General features: G+C 48.3%; 1 protein-coding gene across 2 annotated transcripts in view; it reads left to right on the forward strand.

The window, feature by feature from the left end:
- The window catches only part of PUDP (pseudouridine 5'-phosphatase), a 371,824-nt gene that overhangs the window by 13,792 nt on the left and 336,931 nt on the right, over window positions 1-21,101 (forward strand). For both annotated transcript variants that reach the window (XR_002642759.3, XM_022559843.3), the window contains exon 2: window positions 19,313-19,531. Coding sequence is in view for 1 of the 2 variants with exons in the window: in XM_022559843.3 (XP_022415551.2) it covers window positions 19,313-19,531 (219 nt within the window). In the remaining variant the exon portion in view is untranslated. The remainder of the gene's footprint in view (window positions 1-19,312; window positions 19,532-21,101) is intronic.

The raw sequence follows: 21,101 nt of genomic DNA on the forward strand, positions 1-21,101 counted from the left end.
GAATTAACACGCAGAACCTTTCTGAATAGGCAGAGATCATTTTAAGCCTAGTAAATGAAGTTTATGATGAACGTAAAGTTCACCTGACTGTTCCAAGAGAGTTGCAATAATGTAGTCTTAAATTTTTAGTGAAAATTAGTAATTCCAGTGTGTATTTCAAAGTTTATTTATAGCATTCTTGCCCCAGTAGGCCAAATTCCATTAAAGGATACAAGTAATAAAGTAATAGATAACACACAAACACTGCCTCAGCACGCTGCCTTCCCTTAAACATCTCTGTGAATGTTCTGGGGATCGGGAGGTGCCTGTCCATTAGAGAAAGCCTTTTCCCGCCCAGCTGATTAGATTTTGCGTTTCTTGGCATATGTGAATGTCTTTCCACCTAAATCCAATAATCTTTGAACCTGACAAGAATTTTTCATTCTTTCAGTATACTTCCCAGGTCCATGCAAGTCCCAGAGAGGGCCATGAAAATAATACGTGATTGCCTGATGGATTTCTTTCGTGTACTTTGTCTGACTTGGAGTAACACCGTGTAAGGCCATATACCCACGCGAGTCAGGAAATGAATAGGAGCCAGGCTTAATTCTGTGTCAGAGCAGCCTCTGCCTGTTCCCAGAGAGACAGCCTCTCTCACCTGCTGTCACTTCCCAGGTCCTCGGAGCTCTGGACTAAAAGCCAGTTCTGTTTGAGAACAGGATGGGCACTGTCACTGCTCAGCTCTCAGAGCCCCTGCAGTTGGAAGGCTTGGTCAGTTGAGCTCTACCTGTGGTGACCGAGCTCTGCCTCCTTTGCTCAAGAAAGCTCCCACGTCACCAAAGGTACACTGCGTGGGAGGGGGAAGCACGTCTTACTGTTTTTTCGTCTTTGCAGAAATCCTGGGTAGCGTTAAAAGACATCTGAGCTATGTGAATCAATTTATACCTTGTAAACAGATGTTCTTTAGAAGAAATTTTGACCCTTATTTCTGGGTTACATTCTTAATAACCTAGAAAAAACAAGACATAGAAGGGTACTTCTAATTGGTTGCCCTTGCCTTCGATAGAAAGACACACTAAGTAGATGAACATCTATAACTCAGTGTTGTGGGCTAAATTGCATCCCACCAAAACACATATTTTGAAGCCCTGAACCCCAGGACCTCAGAATGGGGCTGTATTTGGAGTCAAGGTCCTTAAAGAGGTAATTAGGTAAAATAAGGTCATTAGGGTGGGTCCTAATCCAGTATCGGTGGTGTCCTTACAAGAAGAGGAGATTAGGGGACACACACACACAAACACACACATACACACACACACACACACACACACACACACACACGCGACCATGTGAGGAGACAGCCGTCTGCCTGCCCAGGAGAGAGGCCTCGGGAGGAACCAGCCCTGCTGACACCTGGATCTCAGACTTGCAGCCTCCAGGACAGTGAGAAAGTAAATTTCTGTTGTTTAAGCCCCCAACTGTGTGGTGCTTTGTTATTGCAGCCAGAGCAAACTAATCCACCCAGAAATGTAGCATTTTTGATACTGTGAAGAGATCAAGCGATGTGGACCAATATTTTACAGACTTCACAGGCAGACTGGCCAGGGAGGTAGACCATGGATGCCCAGGGCTGTACCAGCAGGATTATAGCATAAGTTTCTCCAGTCTTAACTCCTGTCATCTCTTTACAGTTGAGTTGTCTGACATTCCTCCACCCCACCCACACCAAAAAATAAGTGAATGGAAACACACATAACAGCTAAAGAATTATGCTGGTGACACAATGGCTTGTGTGTCTTTGAAGGAGGAGGACTGTGTGCTTCTTTATCTCTTCTCATTTCAGTGCATTTCCTAGATTCCTTAATGATTTGCACTGTGCTAAATTAAAACTCTTTTTGGCACTGCCTTCATACTAATGCATGCACCACTGGGGATACATTCAGTACTGGATTCCATTGTACCCATAGGAAGGGTAGAAATAGAGGAGAAGCAGGAGCAGCCACTGAAGGGAGGTCTTGAAGAAAGGAACGGAAGCTGCTGATTTGCGTGGGGAAGGGAATCTTTAAAACTGCATGTCTCTGGGTTTAAGGTGAAGTGTTAGAAATGATGCCTGAACTAGTAGGGGTTTGATGGATATACCCATCCAACACATGGGATTCTAAGGCAACACCTGAAAGAACTCATGTCTACTGTCAGTCTTTTCCTGCATTTTTGCTTTTCCAAATCCACTTTCATGGCAGCCTCCGTGTTCTTTCTCAGCCATCTTAGATCTCTAGGGTGAAGTTAGATGGAAACTTTTTCTGCATTCTTGGAGGACACGTTCTGGTTTGCATTTATTCAAAAGGCATGAGAACTAGGGATTTAGCATTAATCCATAAAGCCTGAGGCGTGGGGAAACTAACTCTCAAGAGGGTTTAGCTCTCTAGAAGATGGGAAAGGCACATCCATCTAGAACCCTATGATTGTATGGTTATTTATCTTTTAAACTTTGAAAAGAATTTAAGTTATTCACTAAGAGGAAGTCATCATATGTCAGTATGACATGGATTAAGAAAGCCCAGTGGTTAATAAGATTTATACGTGTGTGATTATGATGTAGCAGTCACAAAGGCCGAGGCCATGGTGTTCTTACTCCCTGGTGGGTGACCTCCACACACAGTGGAAGCTGTCACACACGATAGTTCTACAAGCTCTCTGCAGCTGTCCTCGACCTTCCGTGGTTAAGGCACCTGTGAATGAGACGTTAAGAAAGGTCTCTTCTTGTGCTTGGTCTGTTTGAGAGTCATTGTACACAAACCCAATGAGAAAAAAAGAAAAACAGATGGCGGGGAAAGTTTCTTACTGTGTTAGTTTTCTATTGCTGCCTTAGGTTACCACAAACCGAGTGGCTTAAGACAGCACAAGTGTATTATGAGGTCAGAAGCCCCACCTCAGTCTCAGGAGCTAATCACATCAAGGACTGGTTCCTTCAGGAGTCTTCAGGGGAGAATCTGTTATTTGCCTTTTCCAGCTGTAGAGGCGGCCTGCATTCCTTGGTTCATGGTCCACTTTCTCACGGTCAGACCCACCAGTGCTTCACCTCTCTGACCGTTCGTTTTTAACACAGACATTTACAGCCATCAGCTTCCCTCCTAGCACTGCTTTTGTTATATCCCATACTGTTTGGTGTGTTATGTTTGCATTTTCCTTCATCCCATACCGTTTGGTGTGTTAGGTTTGCATTTTCCTTCATCCCAACCTATCTCATAATTCCCTTGTAATTTTTCCTTTTCTCCACTGACTGTTTAGGTGTGTGTGGTTTAACTTCCACATATTTGGGAATTTCGCAAATTTCCTTCTGTTACTGATTTCTCATTTCACTCTATCAATGATCAGGGGAATACTTGGTATGATTCTGAGCCTTTGTGAATTTATTGAGACTTGTTTTATGGCACAGCTTATCATCTTTCCTGGAGAATTCTCCTTGTGAACTTGAGAAGAATGAATATTTTGTCATGGTTGGGGGGGGTGTTCCATACTATCATAAGCTCCAGTCAGTTTATGGTATTTACATAGTTAAGTGTTTTAAATCAGGTCTTAAATTCCTTGTTAATTTTCAGTCTAATTGTTCTCTCCATTATTAAAAGTGTGGCACCAAAGTCTCCAGCTACTGTTGTTGAATCATCCCTTTCTCCCCTCAGTTTTGTCAGTTTTTGTTTTATGTGTTTGGGGCTTTGTTGTTAGGTTCATATATGTTTATAGTTGTTGCATCTTCTTGATGGAATGACCCCTTTATCCTTATAAAATGTTTCTATTAATTTTTTGTTTGTTTCTAATAGAAATGTTTGCCTTAAGTCTCCTTTGTCTCATGTGGTCAGTCTGGATCTCTTTTGGTTACTGTGTGCATTGGATATCTTTTCCATCCTCCTACTTTCCACCTTTTTGCACCTTTCAATGTAAAGTGTGTCTTGTAGACAGCATATAGTTGGATCATGTGGTTTTTCTTTTTCTAATACATTCTGCCAATCTTTACCTTTTAATTTACTTTTAACCTTTTACATATAGTGTCATTATTGATAAGAGAGGATTTATGTATGGCGTTATGTTATTTGTTTTCTCTATGTCTTTTTTTTTGGTCAGACGCCATCAATCTGCATTTATTAGCAGGCATTCTACTGTAAGGAAGACTTTCCTCTGTCTGCATTTATTTTTTTATTGAAGTGTCAATATTAGTTTACTTACAGTATTATGTTAGTTTCAGGCGTACAACATCATGATTTGATAATTTTATAGATTACACTCTGTGTAAAGTTATAAAATATTAACAGTATTCCCTGTGCTGTACTTTACATCCTTGTAACTTATTTATTTTATAGCTAGTAGTTGGTACCTCTCAATCCCCTTCACCTATCTTGTCCCGCCCCCACCTCTCTCCACTGTGGTACTATTAGTTCTCTGTAACTGTGAGCCTGTTTCTGTTTTGCTTCGTTTCAGTTAATTTATTTATTTACATATTTTATTTATTTGGAGGCATTGGGTCTTCGTTGCTGCGAGTGTGGGCTACTCTTCGTTGCAGTGCGCGGGCTTCTCATTGCGGTGGCTTCTCTTGTTGTGGGGCATGGGCTCTAGGCATGCGAGCTTCAGTAGTTGTGGCTCGTGGGCTCTAGAGCACAGGCTCAGTAGATGTGGCGCAGGGGCTTCGTTGCTCCACGGCATGTGGGATCTTCGGCAGGTGGATTCTTAACCACTGCGCCACCAGGGAAGTCCCAAGTTTCTGTGTTATATTAGTTTGAAATTTTGCCATTTGCAACAACATGGATAGACCTAGAGGGTAAATCAGAGAAAGACAAATAATGTAGGTTTTCACTTATATGTGGAATCAAAAAAATAAAACGAACAAATCCATGTCTTTTTCTTTTGTTCCTCTATTCCTTCATCACTGCCTTCCTTCTTTTATGTTAACCAGATAGATTTTCTAGTGTACATTTTAAATTCTCTTGTCTTTTTTTTTTTTTTTTTTTTAGTTATTTTCTTAGTGGTTGCTCTGAGTATTTACAGTTAACAACTTACACCCATCTGGTTTGCATTAATACCAGCTTAATTTAAATAGTATGCAAAAACATTGGTCCTGTGTATCTCCTTTCCCATCCTCCTTTGTGCTGTTATTGCTGTAAAGATTGCATCTTCATACGTTATGTGCCCATCAACAGAGATTTATAATTATTGCTTTATGCAGTTATCTTTTAAATCAGATAGGAAAAAACGATTCACAAGCAAAAAACACATTTATCTTGTCTTTTATGTCCCCCAAGGGCAGAATCACCCCTGATTGTAAACCATCACTTCAAGGAATTAAAGAAAAAAAAAAGGTTATAGCATCCCTATCCTTCATCTCATTTTAAAGTAACTTAGCATAATTTTAGCATAATTTAGTAAGATTGCCAGGGAAATTCTTGTATCGGTCATTGGGTAGTGAATCAAGAAACACTTGTGTGTAAAACGTACTGCATTTTTAAGTGTTTCCAAATCTTGCTTGATGATACTTTGCAAAACAAAAAGTAAAAATTTATTATAGTTCCTGGGATGCATGCCACCTTCAAGTTAGAACTTTTCTAGGTTTGGTAAGTTGTATTCAAATATGGAAAATAAAGTTGATTGAGAAGGGAAATAGATACAAAATCATAACCTGACTCTAGTAATAGTTTCAGTTTGACCTTAGGAGAAGTCTTTTTGGAGAAAGTCATTGAGCATTGCCTATACCCGGATTCACTATTGCAATTTTGCGTGGGCTCCACAGCAAGGGGGGTTACGTACTCTGAATACGCTGTCTTACATTGTACCTTCTGAATATACTTTATTGTGTAAGTTGGTGGTCAGAATCCAAACCTGAGCCCGCCATGGGGGCCCAGTCTTTCCCAGGCATCCCAAGTGTAAGGGAGGCACAGCCCTGGAGCCCTACACCCTCACGCTCAGCCATGCTCAGGCCGGTGTGGCCCCGCACAGAATCTGTAGCAGGATGACGCATGCTGATGGAGCCGTGATTCAGAAACAGGGCCTGATAAATGTGCTGTCCCATGCAGTGCTTGCTGACTCCTTACAGGAAACAGGAAGGCGGTCTTTAGTCAGCCTCTGCACCTTCTGAGATTCTGCTTGGAAACATCCACGTAGGAAACGTGAGAAAGGAAGGAAGGATACAGGAGAGGAGAGGGAGAGGTCATCACCATCTGTGCCGAGAAAAAACTAACTGGAAAAGCCGTTTCTGCACATGTGGTCACATATATAGTGTAGAGTGATTCACTCAGTGTCTATATGGGTTCTTTCCTCATTTTAGGTATATCAGCTTTCTGCGCCAGTGAATGTAAAAACAGTATCTTGTTTTGTTGTTTTAATTTTTATTGGGGTATAGTTGATTTACAGTGTTCTTAGTTTCTGCTGTACAGTAAAGTGAATCAGTTATACATACACATATATCCACCCTTTTTTAGATTCTTCTCCCATGTAGGTCATTACAGAGTACTGAGTAGAGTTCCCTGTGCGGTACAGTAGGTCCTTGTTGGTTATCTGTTTTTTAAGTAGTGTGTATGTGTCAATCCGAAGCTCCTAATTTGTCCCTCCCCCCCTTCCCCCCTGGTAACCGTAAGTTTGTAAAAACAGTATCTTAATCCCAGTATCTGCAGGATTTAAGACTCACCCTTCTTTGGAGAGCTCAGCTGGAAGACCTTGTGGCTCTCCCGAATTTGTGAATCCACACCAGGGCCTCTTTATCCTCCCTGCCATCGCACAGCTGCAGGAGGGGCCCCCGCACCGCGTGGCACATAGAGCGCCCTCAGAGGGAGCAGGCCCGTCGTTCTGTCAGCCACGTGGGCCTCCCCCAGCCCCAGCCCCTTCCACGTGCCTCTGCCCTGCCCCCAGCCGCCTCCCTGCGGGCCGTTCCCTCCGAGGAGCCTCGCTGTCCTGTCCATGCACTGGGTGGGCATCCCCCTGGGGGCCAGGGCCCCTGCTCTACTCTGAAATCGCCCCTTCGAGCCCACTGCCCCATAATGAGAAGTAGCAGAGGAGCATGGCCTGCAGGCCTGACTCCTGAAACTCCCTGGAGAAAGTTGTGCCATCCCATGCTGCTGCTCCCCGTGCCCTGCGTCCAGGGACAGAGGGGACTGGGGACATGAAAGGCACGGCATGTCCTCCCGAAGACAAGGCCCAGCCGGGGGCCCCTTCTCCTGTTGCTCGTGCTTCCATTATGGACCGTCCCCTCTCCCCGGATGTCCTCACATGCACCCTCTGCAGACAGACCCTCCCAGAAAAGCCCCGCCTTACCTGCCCTTCTCCATCTCCCGCTGCATCTCATGGGAACATCCTTGACGGAGCACATAACTCCGCTCTGGACAGTTTACATCTGATGGCACCTTTCATCCCCCCCCGCACAGCCTTGGGTGACAGGGAAACTGAGTTTCCAGTGCGCTTGTCCCTTTGACAAGGGGACATCTTCAGGAAGCAGCAAGGCCAGCACGCAAATCCTGGTTGTCCCCACTCACGGCACCTCCTCCATGGGCAGAGAGCTTCCCGAGGCTTCCAGGGTCCCCAGGACGCCGTGCTTGGCAAGACAGCATCTCACTCCGGGGAGGACACAGTCCCCTCCACTCTGCCCTCAGCCCAGCCTCCACTCCTGTAATTGAGGCAAGCTCTCCCTCAGCCTCCAGATTCCAGGGCGAATTTTCAGTAGCCTGATGGGGGACCCCCACTGTCAGGAGCCTGAGGGTAGCCCGCTTTCCCCTGGTCAAGCGACGGGCACGTGGAACTCACACGCCCACCTCCTGGATTTCCCTGCACAAAAAGACGTGTTGTGTGTGGTGTTCCGACTCAGCCTTGGTCTTGCGTTTCTCAAGCGGCTCTGCCTTCTACGAGTGAAAACAGCATCTTCCTTTTGCTTCTTCAGTCACAGATGCTGTTCGATTTTGCCGGACGCTGTTGCCTGTGTTTACTCTACCAGGTGGAAGAGCCCAGGGTTGCACTCATAGAAAATTTTGGTGTAAGGTGATAGGTTCTCTGCAGGAAAGGAACAGGCTGGTGTCCTGAGCCACAGGTCCCTGTAGGAATCAGTGACCTCGTGGAACCCTCTGTGCCCATGTTTGGTCGATTCTGCTCCAAGTCTTAAGAGAAACCTTGGAGAGATCTTACCTTTGACAAGCCCTCAGCTGACAGCTTGCTCAGGGCAGGACTGGTAACCATTTCACTGAATCCCCTCACCTGAATAAGGTGTCTTCACGGTCAGCCAGTGCCCCACAGCAGTGGTGCTGCCATAAGCTTCTAGATTCGTCTTTTGCAACAGGAAGGCAGGAAACAGGGACACATCCAAAACCCGGAGCTTAGGTTTGCAAAGTGAGGGTGTACAGGGTTATGGGGATGAAAATTTGTGAGCCAGGTGTTGGCAGACACGAGCTCCTCCTAGGAGACACGGGTTTGCGTAGCGACTGAGAGCATGAGTCAGCACATCCAAAGAGGGTAGGCTGACTCCTTCTCTATCTCCTGTTTGGTCATGGACCATGTACCCCAAGCATCAGTCTGCCCATCTAAAAATTGGGGATGGCGTAATCCTGTACATATCAGGAGGGTTGTCATGGATCTCAGGGACACACAGATCCCATGGGAGGTGCCCAGTGATTGATTGTTGGCTATTACTAATTACTTTAGTAGCTGTAGTGATGATAGGAGACACTGTGTGTCATCTCATTGCCAGGAATGCTAACGAAACTTCGGTCCGTGCTTCTCTCCCTCGAGCAGGCATCAGGCTGTTGTGGAGAGCTTGTGCAAACACACATTGCTGGCGCCCCAGGCTCTGTGGTTCTGGAGCGGGTCCGAGAATGCATTTCCCACCAGCTTCCAGGTGAGGCCCGTGCCGCTGGTCAGGGTCCCACACCTGGCAGAGCCGCGGCTGAAGTCAGAGTGCCCGGCACCCGTGAGTTGTAGGAGCGTGTGCCAGGCCAAGTTAAAGTTTGGAGCTCCTGGGATTTTCGTACGCAGACCATGGTTTCAGCCCTGGATGGGCCCCAGGTGAGCTCGCTGACCTGGAAGAAGTCATGGAAACTCAGTGTGCCTTGTTTAAAAGCTTAAAAATAGAAGTTAAAAGAAAAAGTTTAAAAAGAATCTCTTATTTTTAAGCTGTCCTGATAGCATTTCTGTATCAGTAACATACTGTTAAATATCACAAAATAATCGGTAAAGTGACTTCCATGGATGAGTTTGGGAGATTTTTAACTTGAAAAGCCCTTAATCATCACTACCAAATTCTACACTTACTTCCCTGAACTTCTCCCCATTTTAGAACGTATGTCTCCTAATCTTGCAGTTTGTCAGGGCTCAGTAAACGTCCTCTGTGCTTCTTGACCCCCTGCCTCTGACTTTGCCCGCCCTGTTCTTCTGTTTCTTGCGGCCCGTTCTGTATCCCCACCACTGCCTCTGGCTCCAGGGCCGGCAGTCGCCAATGCCTCGCCTTTCCTGTCACTTTCAGTGTCTCTGAGGGTGGGAGGAAGACCAGGGCCACAGGATGGGTGATCGAAAAGCAGAGACAGAGAACAAGGGAAAGCCTAGATGCAGGGGATACATCACCAGTTTCAGTGGTGGAATGGAAAAAGAAAACAACTTTGGGGAACGAAGCGTAGCTGGGCATTTCTGTTACCTCGCCGCAGTCTAAGTAAAATATTGCAGAGAAGCTTGAGTTGTTCTTTACCTTCTTTGTCTATGTTGTGCCTTTGCCAAAATACAAACAAGAACAAAGAACGAGGAGAGGAATTGTTTTTCCTGTGTTTTCCACGTGAAGTGCTTCAGTGTGATTATGGGGGTGGGTAGGTGGAGGGCCGTTTGTCCACACCCCTTGACTAACGGGACACCTGGAGTTGACCTGGCAGGTGTGCAGGGGCATCTGGGATTTGCCTGGAAGACTCTTCATTGTTCGTACTTGGCATCCGGGGCGCTGGAACTGGTAGCTACTGCAGAGATCACGTTTTTCTTGACTGCTCGTCGTGTGGGACAGTGCCCGCCTGTCCTTCTCCAGTCCTTCCGTGTGTGAAGGAGTCCTGCCATCACTGCCTCAGTCTGCTCCAGCTGCCCTAACAAAAGTACACAGACTGGGTGGCTTACACAGCACACGTGTTTTTCTCACAGTTCTGGAGCTGGGGAAGTCCAAGACCAAGGTCAGGCGGATTTGGTGTCTGCGGAGAGTCCGATCTCTGTTCACAGTGCCTTCTGTGTCCTCACGTAACAGAAGTGGTTGGGGGGCTCTCCCTCTGGGTCTCTTTTAGGAGAGTCCTAATCCTATTCAGGAGGGCTCCTCCCTCATGACCTCACCACCTCCCAAAGGCCCCACCTCCTAGCAGCGTCCATCACATGGGGAATTAGCATTTAACATAGGAATTCAGGGGACACGCACACTGTGTGTGAGCAGCTACCTCCCTTGCCTGTCGGTGCCCCTCGGCAGGCAGCATGATGAGCCTCTCGTCGGCCCTCTTAGGATGGTCTTCCCGGCCTGCATCCCTTGGGTAGAGTCAGGCCCTGACCTCCGACTGTGATGTCTGGCCTTTTCATTTACTTCAGTAGTAAGGAGTGAGGTAGGAGTCTTTCCAGTTTTATTTTTCAGAGGCCATTGTTCGCATCCATCAAGATGGTGTCTCCTCAGGGAAAGCTCATTTTATACCTTAAATCCTGAGAAAGTCTTGCTCTCTTCCTAGGCCAAAGATAGGGGACAACGCTGCTAAGTCTTCCCTCCTTGGGCACAGACGTCACGCTTTCTAAAAGACAGCCTTCCTTTTGGTTGACTGAGAGCCGTCTCACGCACCCTGTCCTTTGTCCCCACGTCCTCCTACTGATAGGCTGACCCCAGGAGTGTCTCTGTGTTCAGGAACAGTCTGGCCACCTGGAATTCCAGGTACGTCTTCATTTTCTTGTGCTGCAAACACTGGTTCTCCTTGTTCTGAGCAGACCTTGAGAAGTCTAGTCAGGACACTTTGATCACATTGGACTTCAGGGGTAGTTTACTCTGCACAGATGGATCAGGTTTAGCATGTAATTCCCGCGATACCACGTGCACACTCAAGGTAAGGAATGTAAGGATACAGCTCCCACCAGTATCTTTGTGGCCCTCCGCGATCCCTCTCTGTTCATGCCCCTGCCACGGTAACTGTCAGTCTCCTTCTGAAACTACAGATGAGTTTGCACTTCCTGGGATTTTATATGGAATCATACAGAATGTACTCCTTTTTTAATCTGGCTTCTTGCATTGAGCATCATGTTTTTGAACTCATTCATGGGATTGCATGTTATTTTTTTCCTTTTTATTGCTAGTGGTTGTATGATAGTTGTATACTTCGTAAGAAACTGCCAGACTGTTATCCAAAGTGGTTTTTATGTTGGGCTGTGTATTACTTTTATTGCTGCTGTAAAAAATTATCACAAACCCTGTGGCTTAAAACAACACAAAGTGACGTATCTTTTAGCTCTGGAGGCCAGAAATCCACAGCAGTCTTGGACGGGGGAGAATCTAGGTGTTGACAGGGCTGCGTTCCTTCTGGAGGCTCTAGAGGAGAGTTTTCTTGTCTTTCCGGCTTCTACAGGTCACCCACCTTCCTGTTCTTGTGACCCTGCATTGCCTGACCTCTGCTTCTGCCCTCAACATCTCCTCTGACTCTGACCCTCCTGCCTGCCTCTCGGAAGGATCCTTGTGATCCTGGAGCGTCATCTCCCCACCTCAGGACTCTTGCTTAAACACACCTGCGAGGTCCATTTTGCCATGAAGCCTACTCAGAGGTTCTGGAGATCAGGGCACGTGCATCTTTGCGGGGCTGCTGTTCTTTCTACTGCAGGTTGTTGGTGTCGCCACTGAGCTGTAAAGTGCGGCTCCTTATAGATTCTGCATGTAAGTTGTGTCTGTGTGTGTGTATTTTCTCTCACTTTGTGGCCTGCCTTTTCTTCCTGGGGTCCTTTAATTTTGACGAAAGCCCCTTTATCCATGTGTTCTTCTAGGGTTCTTACTGTGTGTTCTGTGTATGAAGCCTTCGTAGAACCCATGGTTCCAAAGATGGTCTCCTGTATTTTCTTCCAGAAGTTTTATAGCTTTGGTTTTACATTTAGGTTTATGAGGCTAAGGGTCAGTGTTCATTTTTTTTCCTCCAGTACAGATATGTTTCCATAGGGATAACATATGATCCAGCAACATTTTTTGAACCAGTTCATTTTTAAAATGATTTCCTTAAACTTTATTATGGATTACCAGAAAAAAAAAAATCTTGACTAATACCCATACCTATTAAAGGGAATAATTGACAACGCCAGTGAATCATGCTGAATACTAATCAAGATTTTTACTTTACAAGTGATCACCCAGTTAAATTATTATTACCGATCTTCATTTTAAGGAGTTATTACTTCTTCTTTACAGTTGAAAACTGATAGCTTCCAGCCACAGGAAACAGTACATCAGACCCTTAAATACTTTTCCTCTCAGCCTGCTAGAGCAAGCAGGCTGCTAATTTGAAGCACATATTACCGGGACTGGTAATTTCATGCTTGTTAATTACTGGTTTCGGTCTTGTACATTCCTAAACAGGAGGATGTGTTCCCTCTTACATGCAAGCTCATTTGTAAAGGTTAAACCGTACAGACTAGGAAAGCCTCTCCTGTGTGTATAAACAACACGCAGTGTTGGTGGCCCCTGGAGAGAGCACCCGAGTGCCCTCAGCGCGTGGAGACTTGCAGTGTTTGCTGGAGGCGGCATCTGTGTTCTCCTCGTCCTGTTTTCTTTCTCCTCCCCAGAATGCCAGGCCTCTGCGTTCGGTGTCTAACGTAGCCTCTGCCTGGCATCCGTTTTCAGGTCTGAGAGGACATTCCTGGACGTCCAGGTCCTTGTGGATAGCAGAGGGCCACATATCAGTAGTTCTGAGCTGAGAAAAATACTCTGATTTACATACTGCCTTTTTTCTACCATTCTTTCTGCAAAGCTTCCCTTTACCTTTGCAGGTATTTGGCTGTTCCTTTTTTTTTTTTCCCCCAAGCAAACTTTAATAAGCTTTTCAGTCTCAATCACTGAGTTCTGTATTTAACTTGGCAAGGATGTTTCTGTCTCACTTAACCACGTTTTTTCAGTGCCTCTCACAGAGAATGTGCCCGATGCACCTGTGTGAAGAGGAATGCTTCACCCAGGGGAGAGGTGAACGGAGCTAGGTAGGGAGTGGGGTCCTACCTCCGGCCTAGAACATGCTGAGGGTGGGTTTGTGGAGGGTCAGGTGGCCAGGAGGAGACGTAGGGCCATCCATGCAGGGCCCGTGGGTCCAGCGTGTGGCCCAGGGTCTTTGACCGGCTCAGTGCCTGTTTCCCTTAATGGGACTGGAATGTTTGGGGCATCTCGCACAGTCTCCATAGCTGCTCTGCTCACCCGGTGGCTTTCCACAGTGGCGTCCTGTCCTGGAGACGGAGCCGTCTGCCCCCTGCGGGTGGGATCCTTGTCCTTCTCGGGCCGGCGCAGCCTGCTGGGTGGCTGTCTTGACTCGGAGGACAGTGGCCTCTGGACCTTGGACTCCCAAGAGTGAGAAAGCAAGCAGCTGGCAGACGCCTTACGCTCGAGAGACGGGACGTGCCAGCCGTGCACCGACCCACAGCCTCCCGAGCGTCCGGACCACGGACCCTGCAGCGATCAGTGCTCTGTGCCTGCAGCTTCCCACGTGGGAGGGGCCAGGGAAAGCCAGATAGATACGCCCCCAAACCAGCCATGCCGCGTGCCCCGCTTATGGTAGCCACCTCCTGGGTCCCCGCCCTGCAGCCTCCACCAGGCGGTCCCTGCAGCCGGCCCCCTTCCCGGGAGGGCTGTCCACTACCCTGCCGGCCTTTCTGCTGCTGCTCAGCCAAGCGCTGGCCGAGTCTTCCCGCGGAGAGCTAGGCGTAGGCGCCTCCGCTAGCGCTCACCACCGGCGGGTCCTTCTTGGCTCCCGGAAGGGCCTTTTTTCCTGTAGGGCCTCCTGCCTCAGGCTGTGCCCCTGCCAGCCCCTCTCAGAACCTGGTACGTCCACACCTTCTTCTGCCTTCCTCCAGATCCACCGGTGCCCTTCCGCCGCACCTGGGGTGACCGGCACTTTTAGCAGGTACCTACTTCCACCTTGGCCTTGCTCGTCACAGCGGCCGGTGAGGCTGGTAGACGCCCTGGCCAGCTGGCCCGGCAGGGGTATGGCAGAGGCAACTCGGAGCCAAGCATGGCGCCGATAGAGGCTCTGGGCTTCGTGCCGTGTGCTGGGAGCATGGAGAACAGCATCAGACAGCTGTTGCAGAAACACTTTTCGCCATGAGTGTGCTAGAAATTATTAAGCAAGCTGGGGAGCCCTGAGAAGTCAAGAAAAGCTCTGGGCAGCCCCTGACAGCAGAGCCCGCCGGGTCGGATGGCTCATCTCCTGTCTTCCTGAGAAGCACCAGCCACGTCTGCAGGCTCTCGTCATCTAGAGCTTAGGGCGTAGGATGGCTGTGCCGCTTGACCTAAGAGTACATTTTTGGGAACGGACGCTTATTTTCCAGTGAGGTCCTTCATCACTGGAGGAAATCAAGGATCCCCTGCTAGAAAGCGCAGAGAGCAAGTGTGTCGGTCTCAGTAGTTGTTCTCAAACCGAGGGCCCCGGCAACAGCTGTTGCTTCCTGTTCTGTGGTCCCAGGGCTAGACATCCTTCTTCTTCTCGATTTCCACTTGGGAGAGAGATGAACCAGTTCACTAATCCTTTCAGTATAGCATGTTCCATCAAGTTGTCTGTAGTTTACTGCAAGCTACATGTTTCTTCAAAAGAAAAAAAAAGTTTAAGTATGCATGGGATGCAATACAGAGGAAAGTATAAATAGATTATTTTTTCTTTAATTTCTGCTAATAGATCTATGCGTGTAATCGTTAAAATCAAGCTTTTCTTGGTTAAACTTGATCTGGTTTTAAAATCGCTGACTGCAGAGCACAGGGCTTTGGTAAAATCAGGTCAGGTCAGTGATTCTCCCCTGTGTTAGGCACGCACACCCTGGTTTCCTGCTGGTGGGAGGGGGAGGTTGATAAAACACACAGCAGATCTGGGGTCACAGCGCTGGGCCTCACCCAGTTTCTCCTCAGTAGGTCTGGGCTGAGGCCCAAGCATTTGCGTTCCTGACGCTCCTGGTCCAGGGACCACACTTTGAGGACCAGTGGATTAGGGAAACCAGTGGTAGGTGAACAAAAGAAGTGCATTTTTTCAAGGAGTGTATTCAGTGATTGATTACCTACTGTATACTACCACGGTGGCTTAGAAAAATGGCACCACCACTTTGATCAGAACGTACCGTGGCGTGCGCTGCCTTTTTATCGTTAAAGCCGTTTCACGTGTAAACTATGTAGCTTTCACCACACTGAAGAAGACTGCTCCATTTCTGGGTGAGAGGAAGCATGGAGCCGGCTACATCAGTCTGCTTCCCCTTCCACAACTCCCTGTTTGCCAGACTGTGACAATTTGATTTTAGCCCGAGATGGGCCCTTCTGCCTTTCCACGTGGAAAGGTATGTTGTATCGTTAAAGAACTATCTGTAGCACAAAACAGTGTCTTTAGGTCACCTTTGCCCTCCTTTTTTTTTTTTTAGTAATTGGAAAGTAAGACTATTCTCAAGATATATTAAGTTCTGAGAAGCATTATCTCACTTTGTTCAAGGTGTACAGGATATGGAAGGTGTAAGTTGACTGGAGAGCGGTAATCAGTGTGGGTCCACAGTCCGTTTCCAAAACCGGAGGAGCCAGTTGTATTTCGATTTTTAAATTATTATTTTAAAGTGGAATGCATTGATTCCATGATATGTACGCTCTGTGGGGGGGGCGGTGGCGGTGGCCTGGGGCGGCATCCGTAATCCAAAGCCTGTTGGTGTTTGTACAGGGAAGTGCAAGAAGGTTCACGCTAAGTGTCCCAAATATTAAACATTAAAACTGACTCTGTTTTTGCTGCTAAATGAGAACTTTTCCGTTTCCGGAAGTTTATGGATTATGGGGCTGGGGACACGGCGTCAGTGTGCCTGTCCTAGGCCGGGCGGTCAATTAACAAGTATTTGTGAAGCTAGGGAATGTGTAACACTGTGGGAGGGAATCCCAAATGGTTACCACTTCCTGTTAAAGTAAAGCACCCGGAACGAGGCCCTGTGACTTGTCAGATGCAGCAGCCCTTGCCGTTTTGGGAGCTGTGGTGTGCAGGCAGGGAAAGCAGAGCTCGTCGTCTCCTCTGAGCTCACAGATGCTCCCTGACCGCCTTCCACGGAGCCGCTGCAGGGCACGTGTGCCCCAGACGGCCCTAGAGGCGGGGAGGCAGGGCCGGGCGCCGTGCTCACAGCTGCGCGCCGGTTACCCGCTCAGCTGACGCAGGCGCCTAGCAGATGTGTGCCCGTGGGAAGACCCCCCAGGGTGCAGACGGGTAAGCTAAGGCCCAGTGGGGTGCCGAGCACATGTCCTGAGTTCCCAGCGGCTGGCCAGCTCCAGGGCAGGACCTCCAACCCAGGCCAGCCGGGCTTCCGAGCGCGGGGCCGGCTCCCAGCCCAGAGTCCTCCGGCACGCCTGGGCCTGCAGGCGGCCGCTGCTCCCCACGGTTCCCCCGGCAGAAGCCGCAGGTCACCGAGGCGAAGCAGCTCCTCCTGGGACGTCCAGCCAGAGCGTGGCCAGGCTGGGGATTCGCTGCTCCTCTCGGATCAGGACGCCCTTGCTTTGTGCCCGTGTGGTACAGAAATGGAGATGGGGTGGGCAGAGAAACCAAGCCAGCTCTTACCCTACATGCTTCTTACTCTCGGGTTGATTGAGGGGTTTTGCCATTAAATAATGCAGATCATGCCTTTAGAACTGGATTAGGTGCAGCTTCGTGCAAGAGAGAAGTTGGGAAATACGCTCACCCTTTCCGTCTTCATAAGCTGAAACACAAACGGATACCGTCCTCAGAGTCTGGGATGGACTCAGCCAGCATTTAAATACGTTCTCGATGATAAAAGCTGTTGCTAAGCATAGTACGACAGAAGCTCAGCCTCAGACGAAACAGAGAGGCCTTCCAGGTGTGGTGATGCCTTTTATAGTAACAGTTCAGTGACCCTAAACGTCAGTGCCTTCTGTTTTCCCACCTGGGGACCCAGCCCGCAGCTCGGATGAAAATACCAACCTCTGGGCTGAGTCTGTCCGCTCACCTCCCTCACTGCCCCCCGCCCAATCCGATGCCCTCGTGTCACTGCCTGCCTGATCCCTTCATCTGTACCTGCTGGGACTGCTGCCTGGATCCTATCCCCCCCATCACCCAGGGCTGAGGTTCTCGTGTACCTGCAGTACTTTCCTAACACACCTGAGTAAGGGAGCAGCTTGTGTGCACGTAGCCTGTGGAAAACCACGTGAGTTTCCTGTGAAAAATAACCGAGAAGCACGGCGCAGAGCACAGCTACTTTATGCGGCTTCATTTTAGTTTAGCTTCTGGAGAACCTTTTCCTTTCAAAACGCTGTCCCTTTCATTGATCGTACGCTGGCGTCAGCTGGCGTACTCATTGCCGGGTCTGAGGAGCTTGGCGATGCATTCAGATCCTCGCTCATTCCACCGAGGGTTTGAGGTGATTTTATCTAAATTGTGAAGAAAAGTGGCTGTCGGCACAGTCTCCTACAGATTTATAATCCCACCGTTCTGTGCCTTTTAAATTAAAAGCTTCCGCTTTAAATAAACGCTGCTTGAAGCATTTTTAAAGAATACAGCTGTTTTCTGTCTTCAGAATTAGTCTTTTTTCATGCTCCTTTCTCCTTCCCCGTCCACTTGCTTCAGCACGAGTCCCTCATGTTAACTCCCCACCCGGCCTCTGCTGCTTTTCCTGGCACTCCCTAGCCTTTGCAAACCCATCAGTGGTTTCTCACTCGCTGGGTGCCGGCGATGTCTTTTTGTCAGTCTTTCTCTCTCTCTCTACCGCTAGAAGAAAAGTGCTCACGTGTAGAAGGTAAAATGTAATGCCTCCCTGCCAGTGCATCCATCTCCACCCCACACCCCGAGAGCCCTCCCTCTGTGTCCGCTCACAGGCGAGAAGGTTGTAAAAGAGCATGTGCGACAGGCAGCCCTCCTCAGCGTCCAGCGGAGGGTGCACCAGCCCTTCCCTCTTTGCTGGGACTTCTTCAGGGAGATTAAGTGCAGCGTGGTTCTAGAAAAACTAGAACCACTCAGGTTATGATGCAGACGCTGGCTGCTTCTACCAAGGATCCCGGGAAGACTTTTCCTCAAGTCCCACCTTCTTTTGTACCAAAAAAAGAAAAGGAAACAAAAGCTGGAATGTATTACCCAGCCCAGGGGTCATGCCCAAGCATGGTCTGGCGAGTATGTCTGAGGGTGGATATCTGAGATCTTTTTGTTGCGTGTCTTATACCGTCCCCCCAGAATCCAGCCCGTGGTAGAATGGTGAGGACCCAAAGAGTTAAAGCGCTGAGCGTACTTGATACGCAGCTGTAGATGATTTTGCCTTGAAAAGCAGAGGAGAAAGAAAAGCTCTTTCTGTTGCTGGTCATCGTCAAGGCTGAAGCATGCCACCGTGGGGCTGAGGGCCCAGGGCTTGTCCGGGGAAGCAGCCTACAGGGAGGCCCTAGCACGACACATTTAGCGGGTGGGGAGGGGAAGGGCAGGTCAGCTGCCGGGAGAAGCAGCCACGGGGTGGGTGGCGGCCTCCTGGGAATGATCCCTTCACCACAGAGCGTCAGCATCCAGGTACGTTGCAGGAAACGCCGCCGCTGTTGCAGGAAGGCTTGGTGGGCGAAGCCCCCCGCCCCCCATGCCTGATGACACAAGTGCCGTGAGGGATCTGGTCCCGTGAGAGGAAACGAGAAGCACAGGAGTTGTGTGTTCCTACTCAGAGCCGCGCACAAGTGTCTGTCCTTGCGTAGGCACTTCACTGCTCCGCCCGCGGCCAGGCGCTCCTGCCGGGTGGGAGTAGTTCCTCGGGGCACATCCCTAACAGCAGAGGGCTCGCACACAGACCCTTGCGTGCTGCCGTCACGGTGCACGCTTGGGAGGACCAGCTCAGGGTGTCAAGCGCGTGCTCAGGCCCAGATGCGTGCGTGCGCGTAGACAAGGCAGTTTCACTGTACTAGAGACTTCCTTTCTGGGCCAGCCTGTAACGTTCCCGAGCAGCAGAGACAGGCTGCCCAGGGCATCGTCTGGTCCCCATGGCCTGAGAACGTCTCTCTCACGTCCGTAAGTCTCCCCGAGAGAGCTTTCTGCCCTGAACTTGACCTGCACTATGAACACACACACGTGCTTCTCTGATGTAGACTTGGCGTTACCACCGCGTGCACCCTAAAAGCCTCTGTGTCTTCGTCTCACTGTGTCTGCAGATACTGAACGGCTGTACTCAGTGGTGTTTGAGGCAGTCTGCGGTCGCTATGGGAAGAAATACAGCTGGGATGTGAAGTCCCTCGTTATGGGTAAGACGGCGTTGGAGGCGGCCCAGATCATCGTAGACACCCTGCAGCTCCCGACGTCCAAGGAGGAGCTGGTGGAAGCCAGCCAGGCGAAGCTGAAGGAGGTGTTCCCCACCGCCGCGCTCATGCCAGGTGCTGCCCTCTGCCATGCTCGCCATCGTGTCTCTCGCCTTAGTAGTGACTCTCACAGACTCATGCGGGGCATGCTAGGGTTGTCCTTTGGTCTTGATAACTTCTTGGAAAATTCTCTTCCTTGTGAGGCTCAGAGGGGCTCGAGAGAGAGTTTGGTGGATGCTGTTGTGTGCTGCGATTCAATCTTGTCTTTTTAAAGGCTTCTTAAAAGAATATGCGTTCCTTTCACTGACTCCTGAGGTCCAAAAACATTTGCATTGTGCTTGCATGGGTATTATGTAAAGATTACATTCCTGACAGAAGGCTTTTTCTTTTCACAATCAGATAACACCGACTAAGGTTTCAGCAGCTATGCCAACTTTAACATGTTGATGATAAGCAAGCACCTAAATCTCCCCAAAAAAGTTTAATTTTTTTTTTTAAGTTAAAGTCATAATTCTGTTCTGACATGTCTGTTTGTATGGCCTTTATCGCTCTCTTTACTTGTTTTCCTTTGAAAGGGAAGATGATTTTTCTCCCTTGGGGAATGTTAACTGAAGGTTGATCACAACGGAATTGGCTGCTGGTTCTTACTACAAGTGAGAAGGTCAAGAATGTTCTAGATTACAGGGACAAAAAAATGCTTAAAAATGAAGTGTTATTTTAAGATTTTTAGGTGAAAACTCAGTCTTTAGAATTCCTGGTGCTAAGGGAGAAGAAGTTTACAGTTTAGCAGTAATTTTGGATTCAAAATTGTATTCATATGAGTCATCATCATTTTTGAAACATGTGTTGTTATCTGTATTTGTACACACATCCAGAGGGGCAGATTGAGTATTCCCTGGAACCAGAGAATTTCCTGTCAAACGGCCCTGCTAATACCGCTGCCTGTGCCACACAGAAACCATGTGGACTGTTCTTGGATTACACACACACTCCTCACGCACGGGTACAAGCACCGCGATTCACACTCCCTTCATCGGCTGCCTCTGGGCTGCTTGCACACCCAGTAATCCTGACAAACTCTAGTGATGGAAACACATCCGTATGTCACACGAAGCAGCTTAAAATTTACCACCTTATCCATGTTTAGTGTACAGCTCGGTAGTGTTGAGAATGTTGAAGTTGTTGTGTAACCATCACCACTCCATCTCTCAAACTTTTTACATTGCAAAGCTGAAACTCTGTCCCCATTAAACCCTAACTCCCATTCCTCCGCCTCTCCGGCCCCCGGCGCCCACCCTTCTTCTTTCTGTCTCTGTGAATTTGAACTGCTCTAGGTGCCTCATACAGTATTTGTCCTTTTGTGACTAGCTTTTTAAATGTAGCATAATGTCCTCAAGGTTCATCCATGTTGTAGCATGTGATTTTCTCCCTTTGAAGACTGAATCATATTCCACTGTACGGACCACATTTTGTTTATCTCTTCATCTGTCTATAGATAACTCTGTTGCTTCCACCTCTTGGCTGTTGTGAAAACCACTGCTGTGAGCATGTATATACAAATATTTCTTCAAGACCTTGCTTTCATTTCTTTTGGGTATGGTCGCAGAAGTGCGATTATTGGATTATAAGGTAATTCTGTTTTTAG

This window comes from Delphinapterus leucas, chromosome X, assembly GCF_059928025.1.
Source record: "Delphinapterus leucas isolate spDelLeu-1000000601 "Yukka" chromosome X, BTC_Dleu_Yukka2, whole genome shotgun sequence".
NCBI lineage: Eukaryota > Metazoa > Chordata > Mammalia > Artiodactyla > Monodontidae > Delphinapterus > Delphinapterus leucas.